A 24,540-nucleotide genomic window follows, 5' to 3' on the forward strand; every position below is an offset into this window, starting at 1 on the left:
TTCCCGTATGGTGAGTAAGTTCGTTTCCTATGTCTGTGGGTCTCTTTCTATTTTGTAATAAGTTCCTTTTAGATTCCACATATACACAGTATGACTTGTCTTTGTCTTACTTACTTCGCTTAGTGTGATCATATCTAGGTCTGTCTTTCTTGCTGCAAATAGCATTATTTCATTATTTTTTATGGCTTCATAATTTTCCATTACATAAATATTCCACATCAGATACAATTTTTAAGTGTAGTCAGATCTATAAATCTTTTATTTTAAGCCTTCTGTGTTTGTTGTAATTCAGAGAGAAGCCTTTCAGTTCTGAGCTTCTTGAAAAGTCCCTTGGGCTTTCTTTCTCCTTTCATGGATTTATTGTCTTCCATTAAATTTTTGAACCTTTGGGAATCTCTGCTTGTATAATAAGGTCTGAGGTTTGTATCGAACCTTATTTTCCCCACTGGGAGATCCACTTGGTGCAGTCTTTTCATTGTAGAAACATACAGGTTAGTCTTTCATTTCAGAGGAAATGATGAAATGTCATTTTATTGAGTACTAACTAAAAGTCTCCTTTGTCTCACTTAGGTTTCTGACAGTGGTAGAAAAGCAAAACGTCAGTTGCGCAAAAACCTCATGCAGGATGAAATTACCAGCCTAAGACTGGAAACAGACACAGTGAAAAATCAGAACCAGGAACAAGAAAAGAAATCTTTTGAGGATATTGACATTGTAAAAGGAGAGAATGATTATCCTCAAAAGACAAAAAAACTGTACAAGGGAACGTTGACAAAGGCCATATTCCAGCATACTGGTCAGCTTAAAGTTCCGATAGCTGAAAATACAATGCTAAACCCTGAGCTGGAAAATGCAAAACAAAGCAAACAAAGACTGGAAACAGAAGTGGAATCCTACCGTTCTAGACTGGCTGCTGCCACACACGATCATGATCAAGGTCAGACATCACAAAGAGACCTGGAACTTGCCTCCCAGAAAGCAGAAGATAAGAGGTTACGCTTGCAGGACCAAATGGAGTTCAATATGGCTAAGCTGGAAAGTAACAATCAGATGCTTTCCCAGCAACTTTCTAAAATGAAAAATAAATTCAATCAGCTAAACATAAAGCTGCATCAGACGAGAGATGATCTCAGAGAAAAGACTTTGATATTAGAACGTGTCCAGAGAGACTTAAGCCAAACAGAGTGTCAAAAGGAGGATGTTGAACACATGTATCAGAACGAACAAGGCAAAGTGAATGAATACCTTGGAAAGCAGGAATCCTTAGAGGAGAGATTATCTCAACTCCAGAGTGAAAACATGTTGCTCCGACAGCAACTGGACGATGCACAAAACAGAGCCGACAGTAAAGAGAAGATGGTCATTAGCATCCAAGACCAGTTACAGCAGATCATGAGAAAACATGCTGAACGTGAGAAACAAGTTCTGATGCTGGAGGAAAGAAACAAGGAGTTGGTCAACAAATGGAATCATGTAGAAGAGAGAATGCATCAGTATGAAAATGAGAAAGCAGAAAGAGAAGTAAGTATCCAGAAGGAGAAATAATTCTCCGCCTTCCTGAAAGAAAATTCAAAGTGATTCTTAATTCTGGCTAAATGTTGAATCTAGCTGAATATAAAAAACACACAGGCTGTGAATCTACGGTCTCTAAACCAGCCTAAAAGCACGCCTTGTATCCGGCAAATAAAAATTAGACCCGAGAGATGCTTCACTTTGAGTGGAGACATCATGTCACTTATGAAATGTTAAGAGATTCAGTTCTAAATTTTTAATATAGACGGGTATTAGTAATTTACTCTTTTACTATTCAGATACTAATTTTAATCTCTATGTAACCACATGTCAGTATCATGATGAAGCAGATAAAAGAAACTCTCAAACTTAAATTGAATATTTTGAAATTAAGCTTCAGTAACATGGATTACCTTGACAGTCAATTCCAGGTTTCCCAGATGCTGTTACTTATATATCATACTTTGGCTTCAGTAGCTTGACACACTTTTTTGTCATATTTGTTGGTATAATTTTAGTTTTATTCACGTAAATTTGAATTAACTTGGAAAACATTTCAGGCTTGAGTCATTTATTCTTATGGCCTCTCAACTCTTTAAAGAGTTGTAGTTAAATTGAGAATTCATTGACAAGTCATTTAAATATACTTGTCATTAAATCATAACTTGGGACTCAAGTGGTGAGCTTTAACCAAGCTCTTCTTGATTTAATCTTCCCACTGCTATTTACGCCATTTACTTAGAACATTTTTACAAACAGTTTGCTCCTAATTCTCATTTTAAGGGTCAATTACTGTCATTTGAATACCAGTTTACCCAATAAAAATGGAGGCTGGCAGGATTCGTGAGCAGCAGGGCGGAGTGAGTCAGGGAGAGGGCTGTAGGGGCTGCGGTCTGGAGGAAGGTGGAGGCCAGGTTATTGAGGCTCCTTGAAGGCATGGGAGCAACCTCATTTTTAAAGTTTCATTATTCTTTTATATTGGAATGTAGTTGATTTACAGTTTTGCGTTAGTTTCAGATGTACAGCAAGTTGATTCAGTTATAGGTATACATATATCCATTCTTTTTCAGATCCTTTCCCATGTAGATGCCTGCAGAATATTATGGTTAGCCAAGGGTAAAGGTGGGGAGGAGGGATAAATTAGGAGTTGGGGATTAACACAGACACATGACTAGATATAAAATAGATAAGTAGCAAGGGAATGGCCTAATTTTTTTGCTGAGGAAGGAATCTGTTGGAAAGATCTGAGCACTGGATTGAATATGTGAAGATCTCTGATGTTAATTGAAGCCTCTAATAAAGAAAGAGGAAAAATGTTTTCACAGTGTGGACTTTTCCACCGCTTGTCCCACCTACACACCTGTTTCGTTCTGGACGTGAGGTGGTGAAGCTCTGCAGATTTATCGGGAGGGGCAGGGTGTGGACAGTGGGGCTGCCTCCTTCGTCTGAGGAACTTAATATCAGGAAGGCCAGTGGGGAGCCCTTCTGGGTCTGTAACCACATTCAGGGAGGAGGAAAAGAAGGTGAGTTGGTGTCCATGGTGATAGTTTTCAAAGTACATGTGTTGGAGTCATCTATTACTAACATAACGTAATAGTAAAGTGATTTGATAAACTCAGTGACAAGGCATCTTATTAGGCAGTTGTGAAACACCTTCAACAAGAACTGTCTGACACCTTCAAAAAGCAGGCTGCGTTGGAGGCATCCCTGGACGTCACGTCATGTCACCGTGCCAAGTTAGAAGTTGAGGCATTGGATTTAAAGAGCAACTTACGTCAACTCACAAGTCAGGTATGTGTGAAATTGAATGTGTCGACAGTTAATACGTAGGATAAAGTGTTTTAGGATGCTCATTTTCATGGACAGCTTTCTTTTTATTTTCATTACTAGAAATTTACTATAATTGTATTAATCTTTAAGTGCACTTGTTTCTTAAACTCTGACTTTCATTCTGCCATTTACATTATATATATATATATATATATTTTGTATCTTATATACCCTTAGGAAAGTGGAGAATTGTGCATCATTCTTCACACAGGTTGAGAGACTTTTTTTCCTATTGAACAATATTTTATTTCGTGATCCCTGTATTACCATGATGAGGCAAGCCAGATAAAATCAGAGGATAATGTTTAATGGAATGTTCCAGAAAATTATCATTTCTCATCTTCACTTCTGTGAATGGCTGTGGAGTTCTGTATATATTTATTTCCTGCATTTCAGAATAACTTGTGCAAAAATTGTATTATACAAACCAGCTGAAGTTAGGCACTGCCTTCTTTTCTTTTCATTTAGGATACATTGTAAAAGCATGTAGGTACTCAGATGGAGTATAACACGTCCATCGAAAATAGAGAATTAAGAACATTATCTAGATAGTGCCTTTGGATTTTTAAAAAGCTATTGAGATATAATTCATGTATCATATAATTTACCCATTCCAAGTGTGTAGATCAGTATCTCTTAGTCTAGAGAGATGTCACCTGTGACCACAGTCAATTTTAGAGCATTTCCATCACCCCCCCAAAGAAACCCTGCATCCCTTAGCTACCTCCTAAGGCCCCCCCATCTCCCTTAGCCCCAGGCAACCCCCAGTCTAATATCCGTCTCTGGAGACATGCCTGTTCTGGGTAATTTATATAAATGGAATCATGCAGTATGCTCCTTTGGGATTAGCTTTTCTCATTTGACGTCATGTTTTTGCGGTTCATCCATGTTACAGCACGTATCAGTTCTTCCATTTCTGTTAACTGTCAAACAATAAACAGTACATGGCTATATTTATCCATTCATAAGTTGATGGAGATTTGGGTTGTTTCCACTTTGCAACTATTAATAATGCTGCTGTGAACACTGGTTTATACCTTTCTGGATGGACATGTTTTTATTTCCCTGTGGTGGGATTTTACCCTGACTTAGCTGGCTGATTTCTCCTTTCCCTGGCCTTTGCTCAGACTGTCCTTTCTGTCTTCACAGTTTCTTTTCTCTTGGGTAGTCCTCCGTTTATTCAGACCTGGTGCCCAGACTCTCCTCCTCCAGAGCTTTCCTGACTGTCCAGCTCCCATTGAGCCTTTTCTCTTCAGCCCTGCTACGTAGTCTGTGAAGAACAGTTTAGCCCTTAATTTTGCATTGTTGTCATTTTTTTCATGAGGGAGAATCTTATCTAGGTATACCTTGTTCTAACAGGGAATATTTATGGATATGCACAGCACTTGTCTTGCATAAATGGAAAACAGTTTAGTTTAACAATTGTTAGGACACAACTAAGTACTTCATCCCACGCCAGTTATTTCTTCTTGAAGATGTTTGTATAGTAAAACTTTTATTAAAATGTATTTTAAGCAACTAAATGTAAAATTGAAAGCGCTTAGTCTAATAGAGGATTTGACAATTAAATACTCATTTCTCTCCCTGACTCTGGGAGAAACGTGTAAATTTGCCTTCCTTCATTATGTAGGCAGAAGTGGGATTTACAGATTTCTAGCCTTTCACCAGCTGTAAAGTTCTGGGAATAGCTTCTCAGATATCCGTACTTCGTAATCTTAATTTTCTCACCAGAGTACTGGCTAGACATTAACAGTTGTGGGAATGAATTGACTCAGAACTTTGATTTAGCAGTAGGGTAATATTCCCATGGCAGTGACTTCACCCTTCCTCTGACGGCCGTGTAAGGTTCTGTACCACTCTGTCCAGGAGGTGCTATTTGCATATTAACTGGTGGTCATTGTCCACTTAGTACAGAGAGGAAGGAAGTTACAAATTACTGTAAGTGGAGAAAAGTACTAGAGTACTAGTTGGTTAGTGGAGTCAGTGAACATTTTTGAAGTGTGGACACGTGTGTTCTGGGCCTCATGCTCCCCCTTACTGCCCCTTGCAACGGTATGGAGAGTGAGCTCACTATGACTTGTGTAGAGACCACTTCCGTTGGCATGTCGTCTGCCTGAAGTATCAAATTGTTTTGCAGATAAAATACAGCAACCGTAATAATGCCAATTACAAACAGCTCTAAGTATCTGCCACGTCCTCTTCTAAATACATTATGTGTAGTCCCCAATTTAATCTTCCCAGCATCCCACTGAGGTTGCTGCTACCATTATCCCCATTTTATGGATGGAGAAACTGAGATACAGTAAGGTTAAGTATTGCCCCAGGACTCACAGCTCAGAACTGATGGAATTGGAACACAGGCCCACGGATTCTGGCTCCTATGTAGCTACTGCCTCTCACACTAGTCTCTGAAGCATCTGGTTGTCACCAACAGCAGTGCTAGCTCTCATAATCACTGGGAGAGCCATGGTCATTCCCATATGTGGATATTTAAAGTGATGGCTGATGTGGAGCTTGGAATAAAATATATATATATATATATATATATGTTTATCATCAGGTAATTTTCTGTCTTTCCCCATTTGGCCAGTTTATAAATAAATTTGTGTATTTATTTGAGAAAATCTAATTTAAAGCATGAATGATTTTGTGTTTGAGTGCTAAAGGGGAGGTCACTAACGTACAAAGGGCAGACAGTAAATATTTTCACTTTTTGGACTGTGAGGTGTCTATTGTAACAACTCAACTCTGCTGGATGGCAGGAACAATATGCAGATTAAGGAGACAGAAACTGACATTGGCAGATTCACTAGGTTATTAGTAATTAAAACAGTTGTTTTTTTTTTTTTCCTTTTTTTTTCTTTCTTTTTAGTTGCAAGAAACAAAGGATCAACATACAAAGGCCGTGAGATGTGCTGAAAAAACACAGGATCACATCCAAAAGTATGATTTAAAGCAGCACAGAAAACAAATATAGAGCAGATAAGCAGTATAATATGAGAATTAGATCAGTAATGATAATAAACACATCACTGTGAAGCTGGGTAATATTTCACCTTTGGGCTGTTTTGAGATGCATAATTTTCCCCCATTATTTCCATATTTTGCACATTATCCACAAGTGAAAAGTGAAAGTGTTAGTCACTGAGTCATGTCTGACTCTTTACAACTCCATGGACTATAGGCCACCAGCCTCCTCTGTCCATGGAATTCTCCAGGCAAGAATCCTGGAGTGGGTTGCCATTTCCTTGTCCAAGGGATCTTCCTGACTCAGGGATCGAACCTGGGTCTCCTGCATTGCCGGCAGTTTCTTTACCGTCTGAGCCACCAGGGAAGCCGATTGTCCACGAAACACAACTAGAAAAACAGTACAGTTGCCAAATCACTTACTTTTCTAAATTCTAAGATCCTCTGTAATTGAACTGCAGATGTTTGTTCAGAAACAGTGTGGTATTTTAAAAATCTATGTGTGAAGGACTGCCGGGACAGTCCAGTGGGTAAAACTCTGCCTTCCAAGGCAGAGCGTGTGGGTTTGATCCCTGGTTGGGGAACTAAGATCCCACGTGCCTCACAGCCAAAAATCCAAAACATAAATCAAAAGCAACATGGCAGTAAATCAATAAAGACCTTAAAAATGGTCCACATCCCAAAAAATCTTTAAACAAAAAACCCTATGTGTGAGAATCATTGTTTTAAAATCTGCATTTTAGGCTTGAAATTGAAAATGCCGAGTTACAAACTACAGTCAAAAAGCAAGCGGGCAAAATCGAACAGCTTCAGAAAAACCTGTTAAGTATAAAATCGGTAAGTCAACCTCTTAATTTCTGTCATAGTGAGGAAGAATTTTAACTTTTTTAATAATAATATATAAGAATATTTTGGACAATGTGAAAAGTCTCATTGATTAAAAAGTTTATGGTATTTTTACTGATACTGCTTGCTACTAATAACATAATTACTCTTTATAGAAGGAATGGACTGAATTCATAAAATTAATGATTTTGTAGTAAGATTTGTGACAATCCAGTCCAAAAGTAATATTTTATATAGAAAATATTTTGTGTATTCATTCCTCTGTCAGTGGAATCAGGGGTTTTTCCACTTTTTGGCTATTGTTAATGATGCTGCCTTGAACTTTGTACACAAACATCTGTCAGAGTCTAGAAATTTGAGTAATGATTTGATTGAGAATTCTGAATTTCTCTTGTAATCCTAGCCCTACTGTGAGATTTTTGAGAATGAGTCATTTTTAATATTGTAGCTTATTCTCTTCACCAGGAATGAATACTATGTCTGTATAGAACAGTGTTTCTGAAAGAATGTATTTTTCCTTTGTTGGATTTTTTTTTTTTAAAAAGAGCTGAGGTATGCATGGGGATTTTTCAAAAATTACTTTAGTAAGATGATATTTATCCTGGAATATCTTGAACCACTGATGAAAATTATTTTAGAGCATCTTTAGAAAGTAAAATGTAAATATAGCCACGCTTTTAAAAAATTTCATTAGCATTTAGTATTTTATGTGTCAGTTCAGTTGCTCAGTCGTGTCTGACTCTGCAACCCCATGGACTGCAGCACACCAGGCTTCCCTGTCCATCACCAACTCCCAGAGCTTGCTCAAACTCATGAACATCGAGTTGGTGATGCCATCCACCCATCTCATCCTCTGTCATCCCCTTCTCTGCCTGCCTTCAATCACTCCCAGCATCAGGGTCTTTCCCAATGAGTCAGTTCTTCACATTGGAGCTACAGCTTCAGCATCAGTCCTTCCAGTGAATATTCAGGACTGATTTCCTTTACGATTGACTGGTTTGATTTTCTTGCAGTCCAAGGGCCTCTCAAAAGTCTTCTCCAACACCACAATTCAAAAGAATGAATTCTTTGGTGCTCAGCTTTCTTGATGGTCCAAATTTCACATGCATCCACGACTACTTGAAGAACCACAGCTTTGGTTAGATAGACCTTTGTCGGCAAAGTAATGGCTCTGCTTTTTAGTATGCTGTCTAGGTTGATCATAGCTTTTCTTCCAAGGAGCGAGGGTCTTTTAGTTTCATGACTGCAGTCACCATCTGCAGTGACTTTGGAGCCCAAGAAAATAAAATCTGTCACTGTTACCATTGTTTTTCCATCTATATGCCATGAAGTGATGGGACTGGATGACGTGATCTTCGTTTTTTGAATGCTGAGTTTTAAGCCAGATTTTTCACTTTCCTCTTTGCCTTTCATCAAGAAGCTCTTTAGTTCCTCTTTGCTTTCTGCCATAAGGGTGGTGTCATCTGCATATCTGAGGTTATTTATATTACTCCCATATATCTTGATTCCAGCTTGTACTTCCTCCAGCCTGGCATTTCACATGATGTATTCTGCATAGAAGTTAAATAAGCAGGTGACAATATACAGCCTCAATGCACTCTTTTCCCAGTTTGGAACCAGTCCGTTGTTCCATATTTGATTCTAACTGTTGCTTCTTGAGCTACATACAGTTTTCTGAGGAAGCAGGTAAGGTGGTCTGGCATTCCCATCTCTTGAAGAATTTCCACAGTTTGTTATGATCCACACAGTCAAAGGCTTTGGCGTAGTCAATAAATCAGAAGTAGATGTTTTTCTGTAATTCTCTTGCTTTTTCTATGATTCAACAGATGGATGTTGGCAATTTGATTTCTAGTTCCTCTGCTTTTTCTTTTTTTTTATTACTTTATTTTTTTAATTTTTTTTAAATTTTAAAATCTTTAATTCTTACATGTGTTCCCAAACATGAACACCCCTCCCACCTCCCTCCCCATAACATCTCAGTGGGTCATCCCCATGCACCAACCCCAAGCATACTGTATCCTGCGTCAGACATAGACTGGCGATTCAATTCTTACATGATAGTATACATGATAGAATGCCATTCTCCAAAATCATCCCACCCTCTCCCTCTCCCTCTGAGTCCAAAAGTCCGTTATACATAGCTGTGTCTTTTTTCCTGTCTTGCATACAGGGTCGTCATTGCCATCTTTCTAAATTCCATATATATGTGTTAATATACTGTATTGGTGTTTTTCTTTCTGGCTTACTTCACTCTGTATAATCGGCTCCAGTTTCATCTACCTCATTAGAACTGATTCAAATGAATTCTTTTTAACGGCTGAGTAATACTCCATTGTGTATATGTACCACTGCTTTCTTATCCATTCATCTGCTGATGGACATCTAGGTTGTTTCCATGTCCTGGCTATTATAAACAGTGCTGCGATGAACATTGGGGTACATGTGTCTCTTTCAATTCTGGTTTCCTTGGTGTGTATGCCCAGCAGTGGGATTGCTGGGTCATAAGGTAGTTCTATTTGCAATTTTTTAAGGTATCTCCACACTGTTCTCCATAGTGGCTGTACTAGTTTGCATTCCCACCAACAGTGTAGGAGGGTTCCCTTTTCTCCACACCCTCTCCAGCAATTATTGCTTGCAGATTTTTGGATCGCAGCCATTCTGACTGGTGTGAAGTGGTACCTCATTGTGGTTTTGATTTGCATTTCTCTGATAATGAGTGATGTTGAGCATCTTTTCATGTGTTTGTTAGCCATCCGTATGTCTTCTTTGGAGAAATGTCTATTTAGTTCTTTGGCCCATTTTTTGATTGGGTCGTTTATTTTTCTGGAATTGAGCTGCATAAGTTGCTTGTATATTTTTGAGATTAGTTGTTTGTCAGTTGCTTCATTTGCTATTATTTTCTCCCATTCAGAAGGCTGTCTTTTCACCTTGCTTATAGTTTCCTTTGTTGTGCAGAAGCTTTTAATTTTAATTAGATCCCATTTGTTTATTTTTGCTTTTATTTCCAGAATTCTGGGAGGTGGATCATAGAGGATCCTGCTGTGATTTATGTCTGAGAGTGTTTTGCCTATGTTCTCCTCTAGGAGTTTTATAGTTTCTGGTCTTACATTTAGATCTTTAATCCATTTTGAGTTTATTTTTGTGTGTGGTGTTAGAAAGTGATCTAGTTTCATTCTTTTACAAGTGGTTGACCAGTTTTCCCAGCACCACTTGTTAAAGAGATTGTCTTTACTCCATTGTATATTCTTGCCTCCTTTGTCAAAGATAAGGTGTCCATATGTGTGTGGATTTATCTCTGGGCTTTCTATTTTGTTCCATTGATCTATATTTCTGTCTTTGTGCCAGTACCATACTGTTTTGATGACTGTGGCTCTGTAGTAGAGCCTGAAGTCAGGCAAGTTGATTCCTCCAGTTCCATTCTTCTTTCTCAAGATTGCTTTGGCAATTCGAGGTTTTTTGTATTTCCATACAAATCTTGAAATGATTTGTTCTAGTTCTGTGAAAAATATGGCTGGTAGCTTGATAGGGATTGCATTGAATTTGTAAATTGCTTTGGGTAGTATACTCATTTTCACTATATTGATTCTTCCGATCCATGAACATGGTATATTTCTCCATCTATTAGTGTCCTCTTTGATTTCTTTCATCAGTGTTTTATAGTTTTCTATATATAGGTCTTTAGTTTCTTTAGGTAGATATATTCCTAAGTATTTTATTCTTTTCGTTGCAATGGTGAATGGAATTGTTTCCTTAATTTCTTTTTCTACTTTCTCATTATTAGTGTATAGGAATGCAAGGGATTTCTGTGTGTTGATTTTATATCCTGCAACTTTACTATATTCATTGATGAGCTCTAGTAATTTTCTGGTGGAGTCTTTAGGGTTTTCCATGTAGAGGATCATGTCATCTGCAAACAGTGAGAGTTTTACTTCTTCTTTTCCAATTTGGATTCCTTTTATTTCTTTTTCTGCTCTGATTGCTGTGGCCAAAACTTCCAGAACTATGTTGAATAGTAGCGGTGAAAGTGGACACCCTTGTCTTGTTCCTGACTTTAGGGGAAATGCTTTCAATTTTTCACCATTGAGGATAATGTTTGCTGTGGGTTTGTCATATATAGCTTTTATTATGTTGAGGTATGTTCCTTCTATTCCTGCTTTCTGGAGAGTTTTTATCATAAATGGATGTTGAATTTTGTCAAAGGCCTTCTCTGCATCTATTGAGATAATCATATGGTTTTTATTTTTCAATTTGTTAATGTGGTGAATTACATTGATTGATTTGCGGATATTGAAGAATCCTTGCATCCCTGGGATAAAGCCCACTTGGTCATGGTGTATGATCTTTTTAATGTGTTGTTGGATTCTGATAGCTAGAATTTTGTTGAGGATTTTTGCATCTATGTTCATCAGTGATATTGGCCTGTAGTTTTCTTTTTTTGTGACATTTTTGTCAGGTTTCGGTATTAGGGTGATGGTGGCCTCATAGAATGAGTTTGGAAGTTTACCTTCCTCTGCAATTTTCTGGAAGAGTTTGAGTAGGATAGGTGTTAGCTCTTCTCGAAATTTTTGGTAGAATTCAGCTGTGAAGCCGTCTGGACCTGGGCTTTTGTTTGCTGGAAGATTTCTGATTACAGTTTCAATTTCCGTGCTTGTGATGGGTCTGTTAAGATTTTCTATTTCTTCCTGGTTCAGTTTTGGAAAATTGTACTTATCTAAGAATTTGTCCATTTCTTCCACGTTGTCCATTTTATTGGCATACAACTGCTGATAGTAGTCTCTTATGATCCTTTGTATTTCTGTGTTGTCTGTTGTGATCTCTCCATTTTCATTTCTAATTTTATTGATTTGATTTTTCTCTTTTTGCTTCTTGATGAGTCTGGCTAATGGTTTGTCAATTTTATTTATCCTTTCAAAGAACCAGCTTTTGGCTTTGTTGATTTTTGCTATGGTCTCTTTTGTTTCTTTTGCATTTATTTCTGCCCTAATTTTTAAGATTTCTTTCCTTCTACTAACTCTGGTGTTCTCCAATTCTTCCTTTTCTAGTTGCTTTAGTTGTAGAGTTAGGTTATTTATTTGACTTTTTTCTTGTTTCTTGAGGTATGCCTGTATTGCTATGAACTTTCCTCTTAGCACTGCTTTTATAGTGTCCCACAGGTTTTGGGTTGTTTTGTTTTCATTTTCATTAGTTTCTATGCATATTTTGATTTCTTTTTTGATTTCTTCTGTGATTTGTTGGTTATTCAGAAGTGTGTTGTTCAACCTCCGTATGTTGGAATTTTTAATAGTTTTTCTCCTGTAATTGAGATCTAATCTTAATGCATTATGGTCAGAAAAGATGCTTGGAATGATTTCGATTTTTTTGAATTTATCAAGTTTAGATTTATGGCCCAGGATGTGATCTATCCTGGAGAAGGTTCCATGAGCACTTGAAAAAAAGGTGAAATTCATTGTTTTGGGGTGAAATGTCCTATAGATATCAATTAGGTCTAACTGATCTAATGTATCATTTAAAGTTTGCGTTTCTTTGTTAATTTTCTGTTTAGTTGATCTGTCCATAGGTGTGAGTGGGGTATTAAAGTCTCCCACTATTATTGTGTTATTGTTGATTTCCCCCTTCATACTTGTTAGCATTTGTCTTACATATTGCAGTGCTCCTATATTGGGTGCATATATATTTATAATTGTTATATCTTCTTCTTGGATTGTTCCTTTGATCATTATGTAGTGGCCTTCTTTGTCTCTTTTCACAGCCTTTGTTTTAAAGTCTATTTTATCGGATATGAGTATTGCCACTCCTGCTTTCTTTTGGTCTCTATTTGCGTGGTATATCTTTTTCCAGCCCTTCACTTTCAGTCTGTATGTGTCCCTTGTTTTGAGGTAGGTCTCTTGTAAGCAGCATATAGAGGGGTCTTGTTTTTGTATCCATTCGGCCAGTCTTTGTCTTTTGGTTGGGGCGTTCAACCCATTTACGTTTAAGGTAATTATTGATAACTATGATCCCGTTACCATTTACTTTATTGTTTTGGGTTCGGGTTTATACACCCTTTTCGTGTTTCCTGTCTAGAGAATATCCTTTAGAATTTGTTGGAGAGCTGGTTTGGTGGTGCTGAATTCTCTCAGCTTTTGCTTGTCTGTAAAGCTTTTGATTTCTCCTTTGTATCTGAATGAGATCCTTGCTGGGTATAGTAATCTGGGCTGTAGGTTATTGTCTTTCATCACTTTAAGTATGTCTTGCCATTCCCTCCTGGCCTGAAGAGTTTCTATTGAAAGATCAGATGTTATCCTTATGGGAATCCCCTTGTGTGTTATTTGTTGTTTTTCCCTTGCTGCTTTTAATATTTGTTCTTTGTGTTTGATCTTTGTTAATTTGATTAATATGTGTCTTGGGGTGTTTCGCCTTGGGTTTATCCTATTTGGAACTCTCTGTGTTTCTTGGACTTGGGTGATTATTTCCTTCCCCATTTTAGGGAAGTTTTCAACTATTATCGCCTCAAGGATTTTCTCATGATCTTTCTTTCTGTCTTCTTCTTCTGGGACTCCTATAATTCGAATGTTGGAGCGTTTCATATTGTCCTGGAGGTCTCTGAGATTGTCCTCGTTTCTTTTAATTCGTTTTTCTTGTTTCCTCTCTGATTCATTTATTTCTACCATTCTATCTTCTATTTCACTAATCCTATCTTCTGCCTCCGTTATTCTACTATTTGTTGCCTCCAGAGTGTTTCTGATCTCATTTATTGCGTTATTCATTATATTTTGACTCTTTTTTATTTCTTCTAGGTCCTTGTTAAACCTTTCTTGCATCTTCTCAATCCTTGTCTCTAGGCTATTTATCTGTGATTCCATTTTGATTTCAAGATTTTGGATCATTTTCACTATCAATATTCGGAATTCCTTCTCAGGTAGATTCCCTACTTCTTCCTCTTTTGTTTGGTTTGGTGGGCAACTCTCCTGTTCCTTTACCTGCTGAGTATTCCTCTGTCTCTTCATCTTGGTTATATTGCTGCGTTTGGGGTGGCCTTTTTGTATTCTGGTCATTTGTGGAGTTCTCTTTATTATGGAGCTTCCTCACTGTGGGTGGGGTTCTATCAGTGGCTTATCAAGGTTTCCTGGTTAGGGAGGCTTGTGTTGGAGTTCTGGTGGGTGGAGCTGGGTTTCTTCTCTCTGGAGTGCAGTGGAGTGACCAGTAATGGGTTATGAGACATCAAAGGTTTTGGAATAATTTTGAGCTGCCTGTATATTGAAGCTCAGGGGAGTGTTCCTCTGTTGCTGGAGAATTTGAGTGGTATGTCTTGTTTTGGAACTTGTTGGCCCTTGGGTGGAGCTTGGTTTCGGTGTAGGTATGAAGGCATTTGATGAGTTCCTATTGCTTAATGTTCCCTGAATTCAAGAGTTCTCTAATGTTTTCAGGCTTTGGATTTAAGCCTTCTGCTTCTGGTTTTCAGTTTTATTTTTACAGTAGCCTCTAGACTTCTCCATCTATACAGCACCGATGATAAAACATCTAGGTTAAAGATGAAAAGTTTCTCCACATTGAGGGACACTCAGAGAGGTTCACTGAGTTACAAGGAGAAGAGAAGATGGAGGGGGTAGTTAGAGGTGACTGGAATGAGATGCGGTGAGATCAAAAGAGGAGAGAGCAAGCTAGGCAGTAGTCACTTCCTTATGTGTGCTCTATAGTCTGGACTGCTCAGAGGTATTTACGGAGTTATACGGGGAAGAGGAGAGGGAGGAAGTAGACAGAGGTGACCAGGAGGATAAGAGAGAGGAATGAGAAGGAGAGAGACAAATCCTGCCAGTAACCAGTTCCTTAGGTGTTCTCCACCGTCTGGAACACACAGAGATTCACAGAGTTGGATAGAGAAGAGATGGGGGAGAAAAGAGACAGAGGCCACCTGGTGGAGAAAAAGGAGAGTCCATAGGAGAAGAGAGTGGTCAAGCCAGTAATCTCGCTCTCAGGTAAACTTGGGTAGTGAAGTTTGGGTTTTTAAATGTACAAAACTGACAACAAAAAGCTAAGAGCAAAGATTAAAAATCTGTTTTTGAAGACAATGGTCTGCTTTTCTGGTTGCCTGATGTCCTCTGCCAGCCTACAGAAGTTGTTCTGTGGAGTTTGCTTGGCGTTGAAATGTTCTTTTGAGGAATTTGTGAGGGAGAGAGTGGTCTTCCCGTCCCATTCCTCCACCATCTTTACAGTTCCTTTCCAGGGTTTTAATGAAGGGTTTTACAGCCTACAGGTTTTACCTTTAGACCATGTTTTCCTCAGCAGCACCCTAGGTTTGATCTTAGCCAAGAAGCCATTTCTGTCTTTTTGCATCATGTGACAGTTGGAAGGTGGAGATGCTGTAAAGGGGATACAGACATTGAACCCAGTGAGTCCTGGTTCCTTTATATTTAATAGTGCCTTTTTTTTTTTGGTCTCATAGCTTATCCTTCTCATTGACTTTACTTTCAGCTGCTTCATAGCAAGCATCTCCGCCTCCCATGTTTTAGTGTCATTTTCTTCTCTTGCCTAGAAGCTGTCACTGGCAGCCTCTTCAAGGGCCATCAGGCTTCTGTTTACAAAGTCATGAAGCCCTTTGGGTTTTCATTTCTTTCTCTGCATCCATTCAGGTCCCACCTACATCCAGGTTCAAAAGCATTCTCACGTGTTTTAGTTCTTTTTTAATGGCAATACCTCATTTTGGGGCATCACTGACTCGATGGACATGAGTTTGAGCAAGCTTCAGGAGTTGGTGATGGACAGGGAAGCCTGGTATGATGCAGTCCATGGGGTCACAAAGAGTCAGGTATGACTGAGTGAACTTCACTGAACCCCATTTTTAATATCAGTATGTGTGCCAGTTATTTATTGCTAACAAATTGCATTAGAGATCATCCAAAGCCTAGTGACTCAAAACAGCATTTCCTTTGTTCACAAGTCTGCGTTGGGGCAAGGCTCAGTGAATGAGGCCAGCTGATTTCTTCTCCAGTCCTTATCAGCTGGGATGTTGTGAAGGTGGGGACCAGGCTCATCTGAAGGCTTGTTCATGCACATGTCTGGCAATTGGAGCTGGCTTTTGGATGGGTCATTAGGTGGGGGCGGTCAGTGGGGACACTGACATGTGCTCAGTATGTGGCCCGGGCTTCGTCATAGCGTGGTGACTGATGCTAAGAGTGGGTTCCCCTTGGAGCAAAGTCAGAAGCTATTTAGCTTGAGAAATAACATAGCAGTTCCCCTAGACTCTGTCCACTAGAATCAGTTACTGAGGCCAGCACATATTTAAGGGGAGGGAATTTCATGAGAAAAGTGTCAAAGAATTTGTAGACATGTTTGAAAACCACCAGCTCCACTCACCTCAACTTACCAAGTAATCACTCTGTCTAAATGAAAGTTCTTTCCAACCCTGTGTCGCTGAAATTCCAGCAAATATTTTTGTTTGTTTTGTTTGCTATGTTCTCTTATTCTGTGGAGAGCAACAAAGGGTTACAAGAAAGAGGCATTTTTTTGTTGTTCAGAAAAATGTATGATCATCTCACTAAATTTTTAGGAGAACAAGGATATCTTTAGCCTTGCGAATCATTTCTGTTTGGAATGCAATTCAAATTAGGAAAAACTATTTCTAGTTCAGAAAAAGGCTTATTGGATTAGAATCCATATTTACAAGATTTAGTCATTAGAGTCTTATTTTCACAATCTTCTTCTGGGAGGCATTTATTAACTCAGCCCTAGATAACTCAATACAGTATACCTCTAACTTCTTCAAAAACTATGGGACACATTGAGGGGAAGGAGCAACAGACGTTCTACTAAGGGGTGACTTGCAGTCATTTCATGGAGGAAAGATAGAAAAGTTTTATTATAGAACAATAAAAGAGTGTAAAATCAAGTGCAAATGTTGTGTGACAAAGATGACGACAGTGAAGAATATATTTTGTGACTCTTGGTGACTTCTTTCTTGATTCTCTGAGTAATTCCTGGTCCTACATTCAACAATACAGATATCATCATATTTATTTGATCCTCCGTTTGTATGAGGCTAGGCTCAGTCCACTTCCCTCATTACCAAATGGTATTTGTTTTATTCTTGCAGATTGATGATCTTCCAGCAGAGCTGGAAACTGCACGTTCAGAATGTCTGCACATGAATGCAAAAATTCAGGTTCTTCAAGAGGAGTTATTATCAATGAAAGGAACACAAAAGAAATGTGAAAAACTAGAGAAGAATAAAAAGAAGTTGGAGCAACAAGTAGTGAACCTCAAAAGTCATATAGAAATGAATATGATAGAATACAGTCAAGTAGAGCAGTATAAACAGGAGATTGAAGAAAGAGTGAGGCAGGATCTAATAGAGAAATTAAGAGAAATCAACATGTTTTTACAGGTTAGTTTGTTGATCTATCATGTACTTGAATTCACCTCACTGTAAATTACATTTTGGATCTATACAGCTTATGTGTTTCCTCTGCTTCCCTTAGGACAGTTTGTTTTGTAGATTTCTGGAAGGAAGGGGGCACTTGTCTCTCCCTGAAGAGAAATATTTCAGTTTCCATCACAGTTATCACTAAATTGATCTTTTCAGAATGATTCTCACTAGAGGATCCTTTTATTTATAAGACCAATTGGTATAAAATAAGACCATGAGGAAGGAAAAAAATACTGTGGTTTAGAATGAGTACCATCCTCTTGAATTATTCTCAAGTTGTCTTGTTCAGTTTTTAAAATTTTAAGTTGATCTTCTTATTCTCTGAATTATCAGGTTACATAAGTACTTCTATAACATTGATTCCACTTTAATTTTATAATTCACATTTAATTCATTTCACATTGACCATGATTATTTTAAAGTTTCATTTTTCTTTTTTTCACATTTAAAATTGCTCTCTGAATTACTGACTCAAAACTAAAGGGAACAAATATAATTATTCAGGTTATAATCATTAACAAATGAAATATATCTTTTAAAATTTGACTTAGATACAAGCAGCATCTCAAGAAAGCTTAAAGCAGTTACAAGAGAATAATACTGCTTTGAAAACAAGTCAGATGGAAATCAGAATTAAAGAGTTGGAATTTGAACTCTCCAGGACGAAAACTTCTCAAGCAGAGTTGAAAATATATAGGAAACTCTACCGAGAAGAACTAAAAATTAGAAAGTCATTGGAAAATAAGCTAGACACGTAAGTCAAAACACAGAATCACAAAATAAATTTAGTTCATTAATTTGTCTCTAAAGCCTAATTTTTATAGAGCCAGGCTCCTGAAATTAGTAGGAAGTGAAAGCTAACTAGATGGCCACTGCTAGAGGGCACCCTAAGACAAATTAGTAATACTATATCCTTGTAAGTTTTCCTACAGTATGTAAAATCATGGTTGTGAACTCGGGGGAAATGAACATAGAGGTGAATGGCAGGATAATTCACAAAGTGCCTAAAAATAACATGGTGACCTGACTGAGGCGGGTGTGGAGAATGCAAAGGGCAGATCGCGGCACCTCCAGTGCCGAGTCCAGGCTTCCCTACTGCCTGAAAGCAGAGCACTCCTCGGAAGCCTTTCATAAGCCAAAATAGCATAAACAAAGCAGCAGGGACCTGAGGACACATTCTGCTAGTAGATGCATAAAATGAATGTGCACGAGTAAAGCACAGGTGCTCCCAGACAGGGTTCAGGGCGGTGGCGACTTGATGCTGAGATGTGGGGTGTGGCTTCCGGGGAAGGAGCTCGGTGGGGCTGGTCTCCCTGTTTGTGGAACACGAGGCCTCTCGCTGTAAAAACACGCACTGAACACCGTTTCAGCTTTTTGCCTTTTTAAATGAAACCAAAAATCCTCTTCAGATTTTTTTATTATTATTATGAAAAACAGGTGCCTATGTAGGCCCTTTGTAGAAGTGAAGCAACATAAAATGAACTTTGGAAAAGCAGGGGATGCTTGTAATTGTTCCTGGGGCTGTTTTAGCCGTTTTCAGTCTCACCCAATGACTTTCTCATCCTACCCTCGAGATTGTGGCTCTAGGTGATTCCTCAGAGCAAATGCTTAATTTTTCTGAGGTCATGAGTGAAACATTTATACAAGGGTGGTGAAAGCAAATTCTTGAAAGTGGCTTTGTGGGATGGTGTGTTTCTTCATCCCTGAACTGTTTCCTGGAGGCAGGTGTGTCCCAGAGGCAGCAGGTGTCACTGTGACGCCCTTTCTCTCTGACGCCCTTTCTCTCCTCTCCCAACTGTGACTTGTTACTTGAGGAGCCCCAGACACGTGTGTACTTCTTTAGAGCAAGGTTACAGCTATCATTGTTTACAGGAGGTCTGCTCTGTGCTTTCAGTGTTCAAACAGTTTAGTGGGGCATTCCATTTACTATATGGCAACTTTAAAAATGGAAATCATTTAGGGAATCATGCTGTAAAGAGCAATATTGCATAGGAACCTGGAATCTTAGGTCCATGAATCAAGACAAATTGGAAGTGGTCAAACAGGAGATGGCAAGAGTGAACGTCGACATTCTAGGAATCAGCGAACTAAAATGGACTGGAATGGGTGAATTTAACTCAGATGACCACTATATCTACTACTGTGGGCAGGAATCCCTTAGAAGAAATGGAGTAGCCATCATGGTCAACAAAAGAGTCCAAAATGCAGTACTTGGATGTAATCTCAAAAATGACAGAATGATCTCTGTTCGTTTCCAAGGCAAACCATTCAATATCACAGTAATCCAAATCTATGCCCCAACCAGTAATGCTGAAGAAGCTGAAGTTGAATGGTTCTATGAAGACCTACAAGACCTTTTAGAACTAATACCCCCAAAAGATGTCCTTTTCATTATAGGGGACTGGAATGCAAAAGTAGGAAGTCAGGCAAATTTGGCCTTGGAATACAGAATGAAGCAGGGCAAAGGCTAATAGCGTTTTGCCAAGAGAACGCATTGGTCATAGCAAACACTCTCTTCCAACAACACAAGAGAAGACACTACCCATGGACATCACCAGATGGTCAACACCGAAATCAGACTGATTATAATCTTTGCAGCCAAAGATGGAGAAGCTGTATACAGTCAGGAAAAACAAGACCGGGAGCTGACTGTGGCTCAGATCACGATCTCCTTATTGCCAAATTCAGACTTAAATTGAAGAAAGTAGGGAAAACCACCAGACCATTCAGGTATGATCTAAATCAAATCCCTTATGATTGTACAGTGGAAGTGAGAAATAGATTTAAGGAACTAGATCTGATAGAGTTCCTGGTGAACTATGGACTGAGGTTCGTGACATTGTACAGGAGACAGGGATCAAGACCATCCCCATGGAAAAGAAATGCAAAAAAGCAAAATGGCTGTCTGGGGAGGCCTTACAAATAGCTGTGAAAAGAAGAGAAGCAAAAAGCAAAGGAGAAAAGGAAAGATATAAGCATCTGAATGCAGAGTTCCAAAGAATAGCAAGGAGAGATAAGAAAGCCTTCCTCAGCGATCAATGCAAAGAAATAGAGGAAAACAACAGAATGGGAAAGACTAGAGATCTCTTCAAGAAAATTAGAGATACCAAGGGAACATTTCATGTAAAGACGAGCTCAATAAAGGACAGAAATGGTATGGACCTAACAGAAGCAGAAGATATTAAGAAGAGGTGGCAAGAATACATGGAAGGACTATACAAAAAAGATCTTCACGACCCAGATAATCATGATGATGTGATCACTCATCTAGAGCCAGACATCCTGGAATGTGAAGTCAAGTGGGCCTTAGAAAGCATCACTATGAACAAAGCTAGTGGATGTGATGGAATTCCAGTTGAGCTATTTCAAATTCAAAAAGATGATGCTGTGAAAGTGTTGCACCCAATATGCCAGCAAATTTGGAAAACTAAGCAGTGGCCACAGGACTGGAAAAGGTCAGTTTTCACTCCAATCCCAAAGAAAGGCAATGCCAAAGAATGCTCAAATTACCACACAATTGCACTCATCTCACACACTAGTAAAGTAATGCTCAAAATTCTCCAAGCCAGGCTTCAGCAATAGGTGAACCGTGAACTTCCTGATGTTCAAGCTGGTTTTGGAAAAGGCAGACGAACCAGAGATCAAATTGCCAATATCTGCTGGATCATCAAAAAAGCAAGAGAGTTCCAGAAAAACATCTATTTCTGCGTTATTGACTATGCCAAAGTCTTTGACTGTGTGGATCACAATAAACTGCGGAAAATTCTGAAAGAGATGGGAATACCAGACCAGCTGACCTGCCTCTTGAGGTACCTATATGCAGGCCAGGAAGCAACAGTTAGAACTGGACATGGAACAGACTGGTTCCAAATAGGAAAAGGAGTACATCAAGGCTGTATATTGTCACCCTGCTTATTTAACTTCTATGCAGAGTACATCATGAGAAATGCTGGGCTGGATGAAGCACAAGCTGGAATCAAGACTGCTGGGAGAAATATCAATAGCCTCAGATATGCAGATGACACCACCCTTATGGCAGAAAGTGAAGAGGAACTAAAAGCCTCTTGATGAAAGTGAAAGAGGAGAGTGAAAAAGTTGGCTTAAAGCTCAACATTCAGAAAACGAAGATCATGGCATCTGGTCCCATCACTTCATGGGAAATAGATGGGGAAACAGTGGAAGCAGTGTCAGACACTATTTTAGGGGGCTCCAAAATCACTGAAGATGGTGATTGCAGCCATGAAATTAAAGGACGCTTACTCCTTGGAAGGAAAGTAATGACTAAACTAGATAGCATATTGAAAAGCAGAGACATTACTTTGTCAACAAAGGTCTGTCTAGTCAAGGCTATGGTTTTTCCAGTGGTCATGTATGGGTGTGAGAGTTGGACTGTGAAGAAAGCTGAGCACCGAAGAATTGATGCTTTTTAACTGTGGTGTTGGAGAAGACTCTTGAGAGTCCCTTGGACTGCAAGGAGATCCAACCAGTCCATTCTAAAGGAGATCAGTCCTGGGTGTTCTTTGGAAGGACTGGTGCTAAAGCTGAATCTCCAATACTTTGGCCACCTTATGCGAAGAGTTGACTCACTGGAAAGACTTTGATGCTGGGAGGGATTGGGGGCAGGAGGAGAAGAGGACAACAGAGGATGAGATGGCTGGATGGCATCACTGGCTCGATGGACATGAGTCTGAGTGAACTCCGCGAGATGGTGATGGACAGGGAGGCCTGGCGTGCTGCGATTCATGGGGTCGCAAAGAGTCAGACAGGACTGAGCGACTGAACTTAAAAAATGCAAATCATTTTGGGAATCATGAACAAAATTGGTGTTTTCCATCTTCTCCAGCACTGATGGGAGGCTGGCAGAGATGAGCACCAAACTTGAGGTGGAGAAACAGCAGGAAAGGTCTTTACTGAGCACTCTCACCACTAGGCCAGTCCTGGAGCCACCCTGGCATTGAAAATTTCAATAATACTTCAATGTTCCTTATGAATCTTTCTCCAAAAGCAAATGTAGGATTCTCTACCTCAGTTCCACACCCTTCAAATAACAGCATGGTGACTTACTTGATCAAGATTAGTTCTACAATCTTTTTTTCCTTGGGTTTAGGATTTCTGATATGATTCTTATTTTTAATTTGAACTTCTGGACTGTTTATTTGACTTACGTGCACTGAGTAAAAGCCATAATTAACTGTGCTAATCAAGGAGAGAAAAATTTTATGATTTTTTTGTCCTAGATTTCTATTTTTGAGATACCTATTAACTTCTTAAATTTCTTGTAAAGCTGTATTTAAATTCTACTTTAGAAATGAAATCTTATACTTTCAGACATCTGACCTCCTTTGTAATTGATTTCACTTTGGCAAGTGTTCACAATCATCTCCAAGCTCTGCTGGACCCACTGCCGTTTTTCTACCCCTAAGCATAAGTGAATGACTGGCATCTAAACACTAAGCACATATGGACTTTTTTTATTTGAAGGAATCCTAGATAAATCCTCTTTATGGATTAAACAAACTTGTAACACTTGTAACAGAAGATTAATTTCTAGTTTTAGGTGAACATTTTTGTCATTTTCTTACACAAGAGTGCATCTTTAATTTCTATTTTACCTAATAGCCTTGTTATTTAAATTTCTAAAGTATTTTCTGACCAATTGTAGAATGTTTCTAAATTTGTAGTTAAAGCAAACATGAAAAAATTTAAAATGAAGCTCACTTTTGTCTCTATTTCAACAGCACCTGGATGATTGATGACTAAGAGAGCAATGATGCGGAGTCTTTAAGTTGCAGCTAGTTTTCAATGTGTAATCACTGTGATTAAAATATCCATTTTAGTCAGAGCACATGGGTTTATGGTTTTGATGGTGTTTTCATGATGGTTATGGTGCAGATAAAAATAGCCCTTGTTAAGTGCAGTCTCAACCTGTTTGCTCATTTGGCTTCTTGCCATCATAGAAGAGCAATCTAAGGTTTCTTCGACAGCACTGCAGCTACTTTGGGTCTTAGTACTTGAGAGCCGTGAAACTGGAAAACGTACTTTAGCTGTGCATTCATAGCAGGCCTCCAAACTTCATCCCAATCAGACACTTACTCCTGCAGGCCTAAGAGGAGGAAACCAATGTTCAATCCCCGAACCAGGGGCAGGCTGCCTACAGCAGACTCAAGTTCACGGTGCTGTGGGCACATACATCTTTTCAAAGAAGAGATTTGGAACCAAGCAACCACTTCTTAGTCCCATGTTCCATACACACCTGTTAGGTAAATCTCCTTGCTTCTCATGAGGAAGGTAGGAGTATAAGTCCTCCCCTTGAAACTTCAGGCTGAGGAAATGAAGTTCAACTGTAATTTCTGACCGGATTTAGATTATAGTTGAGATTACACTCATACTTTTTGTATATACCAATTAACGATGAGAGCTCGGATAGAAGTATGCTAAATAGTAAAGAGAGATCTTATTTGTGTCTTAAATTTTGTCCTAAATAACTCAAAACCTGGATAATTCATTTTGCTGACTCATTTTAACAAACCAGGTTTTATCTGGAGGAAACGAACATCCTTTTTAGACTAATCTCTTCAGTTTTGGTCTGCTTGATTCAACTAAAGATATTCTTTTTCAAGTTTCCTGTCCTGTGTTTAAAAAAATATCTATGCTTTACAAATTAACTATATCGACTGCTACAAATAGGAGTTTGATATTGATTTATTTTGTTCATGCATTTAAGACATATAATTTAAAGCATTTATTAAATGCCACAAGCATTACTGAACTATGTAACAAGGTTTTACATATTCATTTTCTCTATGTTTAGTTAAAAATCTATATGTGTTTTCTTAATCTGAGGAAGTAGCTGGCATAGGACTCTAGACTCTTTTGTAGAATTATAACTTTGACTAAATTAATGACTCTCATACCTTAAAAAAAGTTTTGTTTTTTCGAAGAAAACCACCTTTCTTTTTAAAAAACCTTCTGCACAGAACCAT

General features: G+C 38.6%; 1 protein-coding gene across 1 annotated transcript in view; it reads left to right on the top strand.

Moving 5' to 3' along the window:
• The window catches only part of LOC138091625 (ankyrin repeat domain-containing protein 26-like), a 78,696-nt gene that overhangs the window by 52,124 nt on the left and 2,032 nt on the right, over window positions 1-24,540 (top strand). Inside the window, 8 exon segments of the mRNA XM_068987538.1 lie at window positions 571-1,525; window positions 3,155-3,303; window positions 6,215-6,285; window positions 7,053-7,146; window positions 17,225-17,515; window positions 18,109-18,311; window positions 22,401-22,509; window positions 22,511-22,628. Of these exon segments, the coding sequence (XP_068843639.1) occupies window positions 571-1,525; window positions 3,155-3,303; window positions 6,215-6,285; window positions 7,053-7,146; window positions 17,225-17,515; window positions 18,109-18,311; window positions 22,401-22,509; window positions 22,511-22,628 (1,990 nt within the window).

Source organism: Capricornis sumatraensis, chromosome 15 (genome assembly GCF_032405125.1).
Source record: "Capricornis sumatraensis isolate serow.1 chromosome 15, serow.2, whole genome shotgun sequence".
Taxonomy (NCBI): domain Eukaryota; kingdom Metazoa; phylum Chordata; class Mammalia; order Artiodactyla; family Bovidae; genus Capricornis; species Capricornis sumatraensis.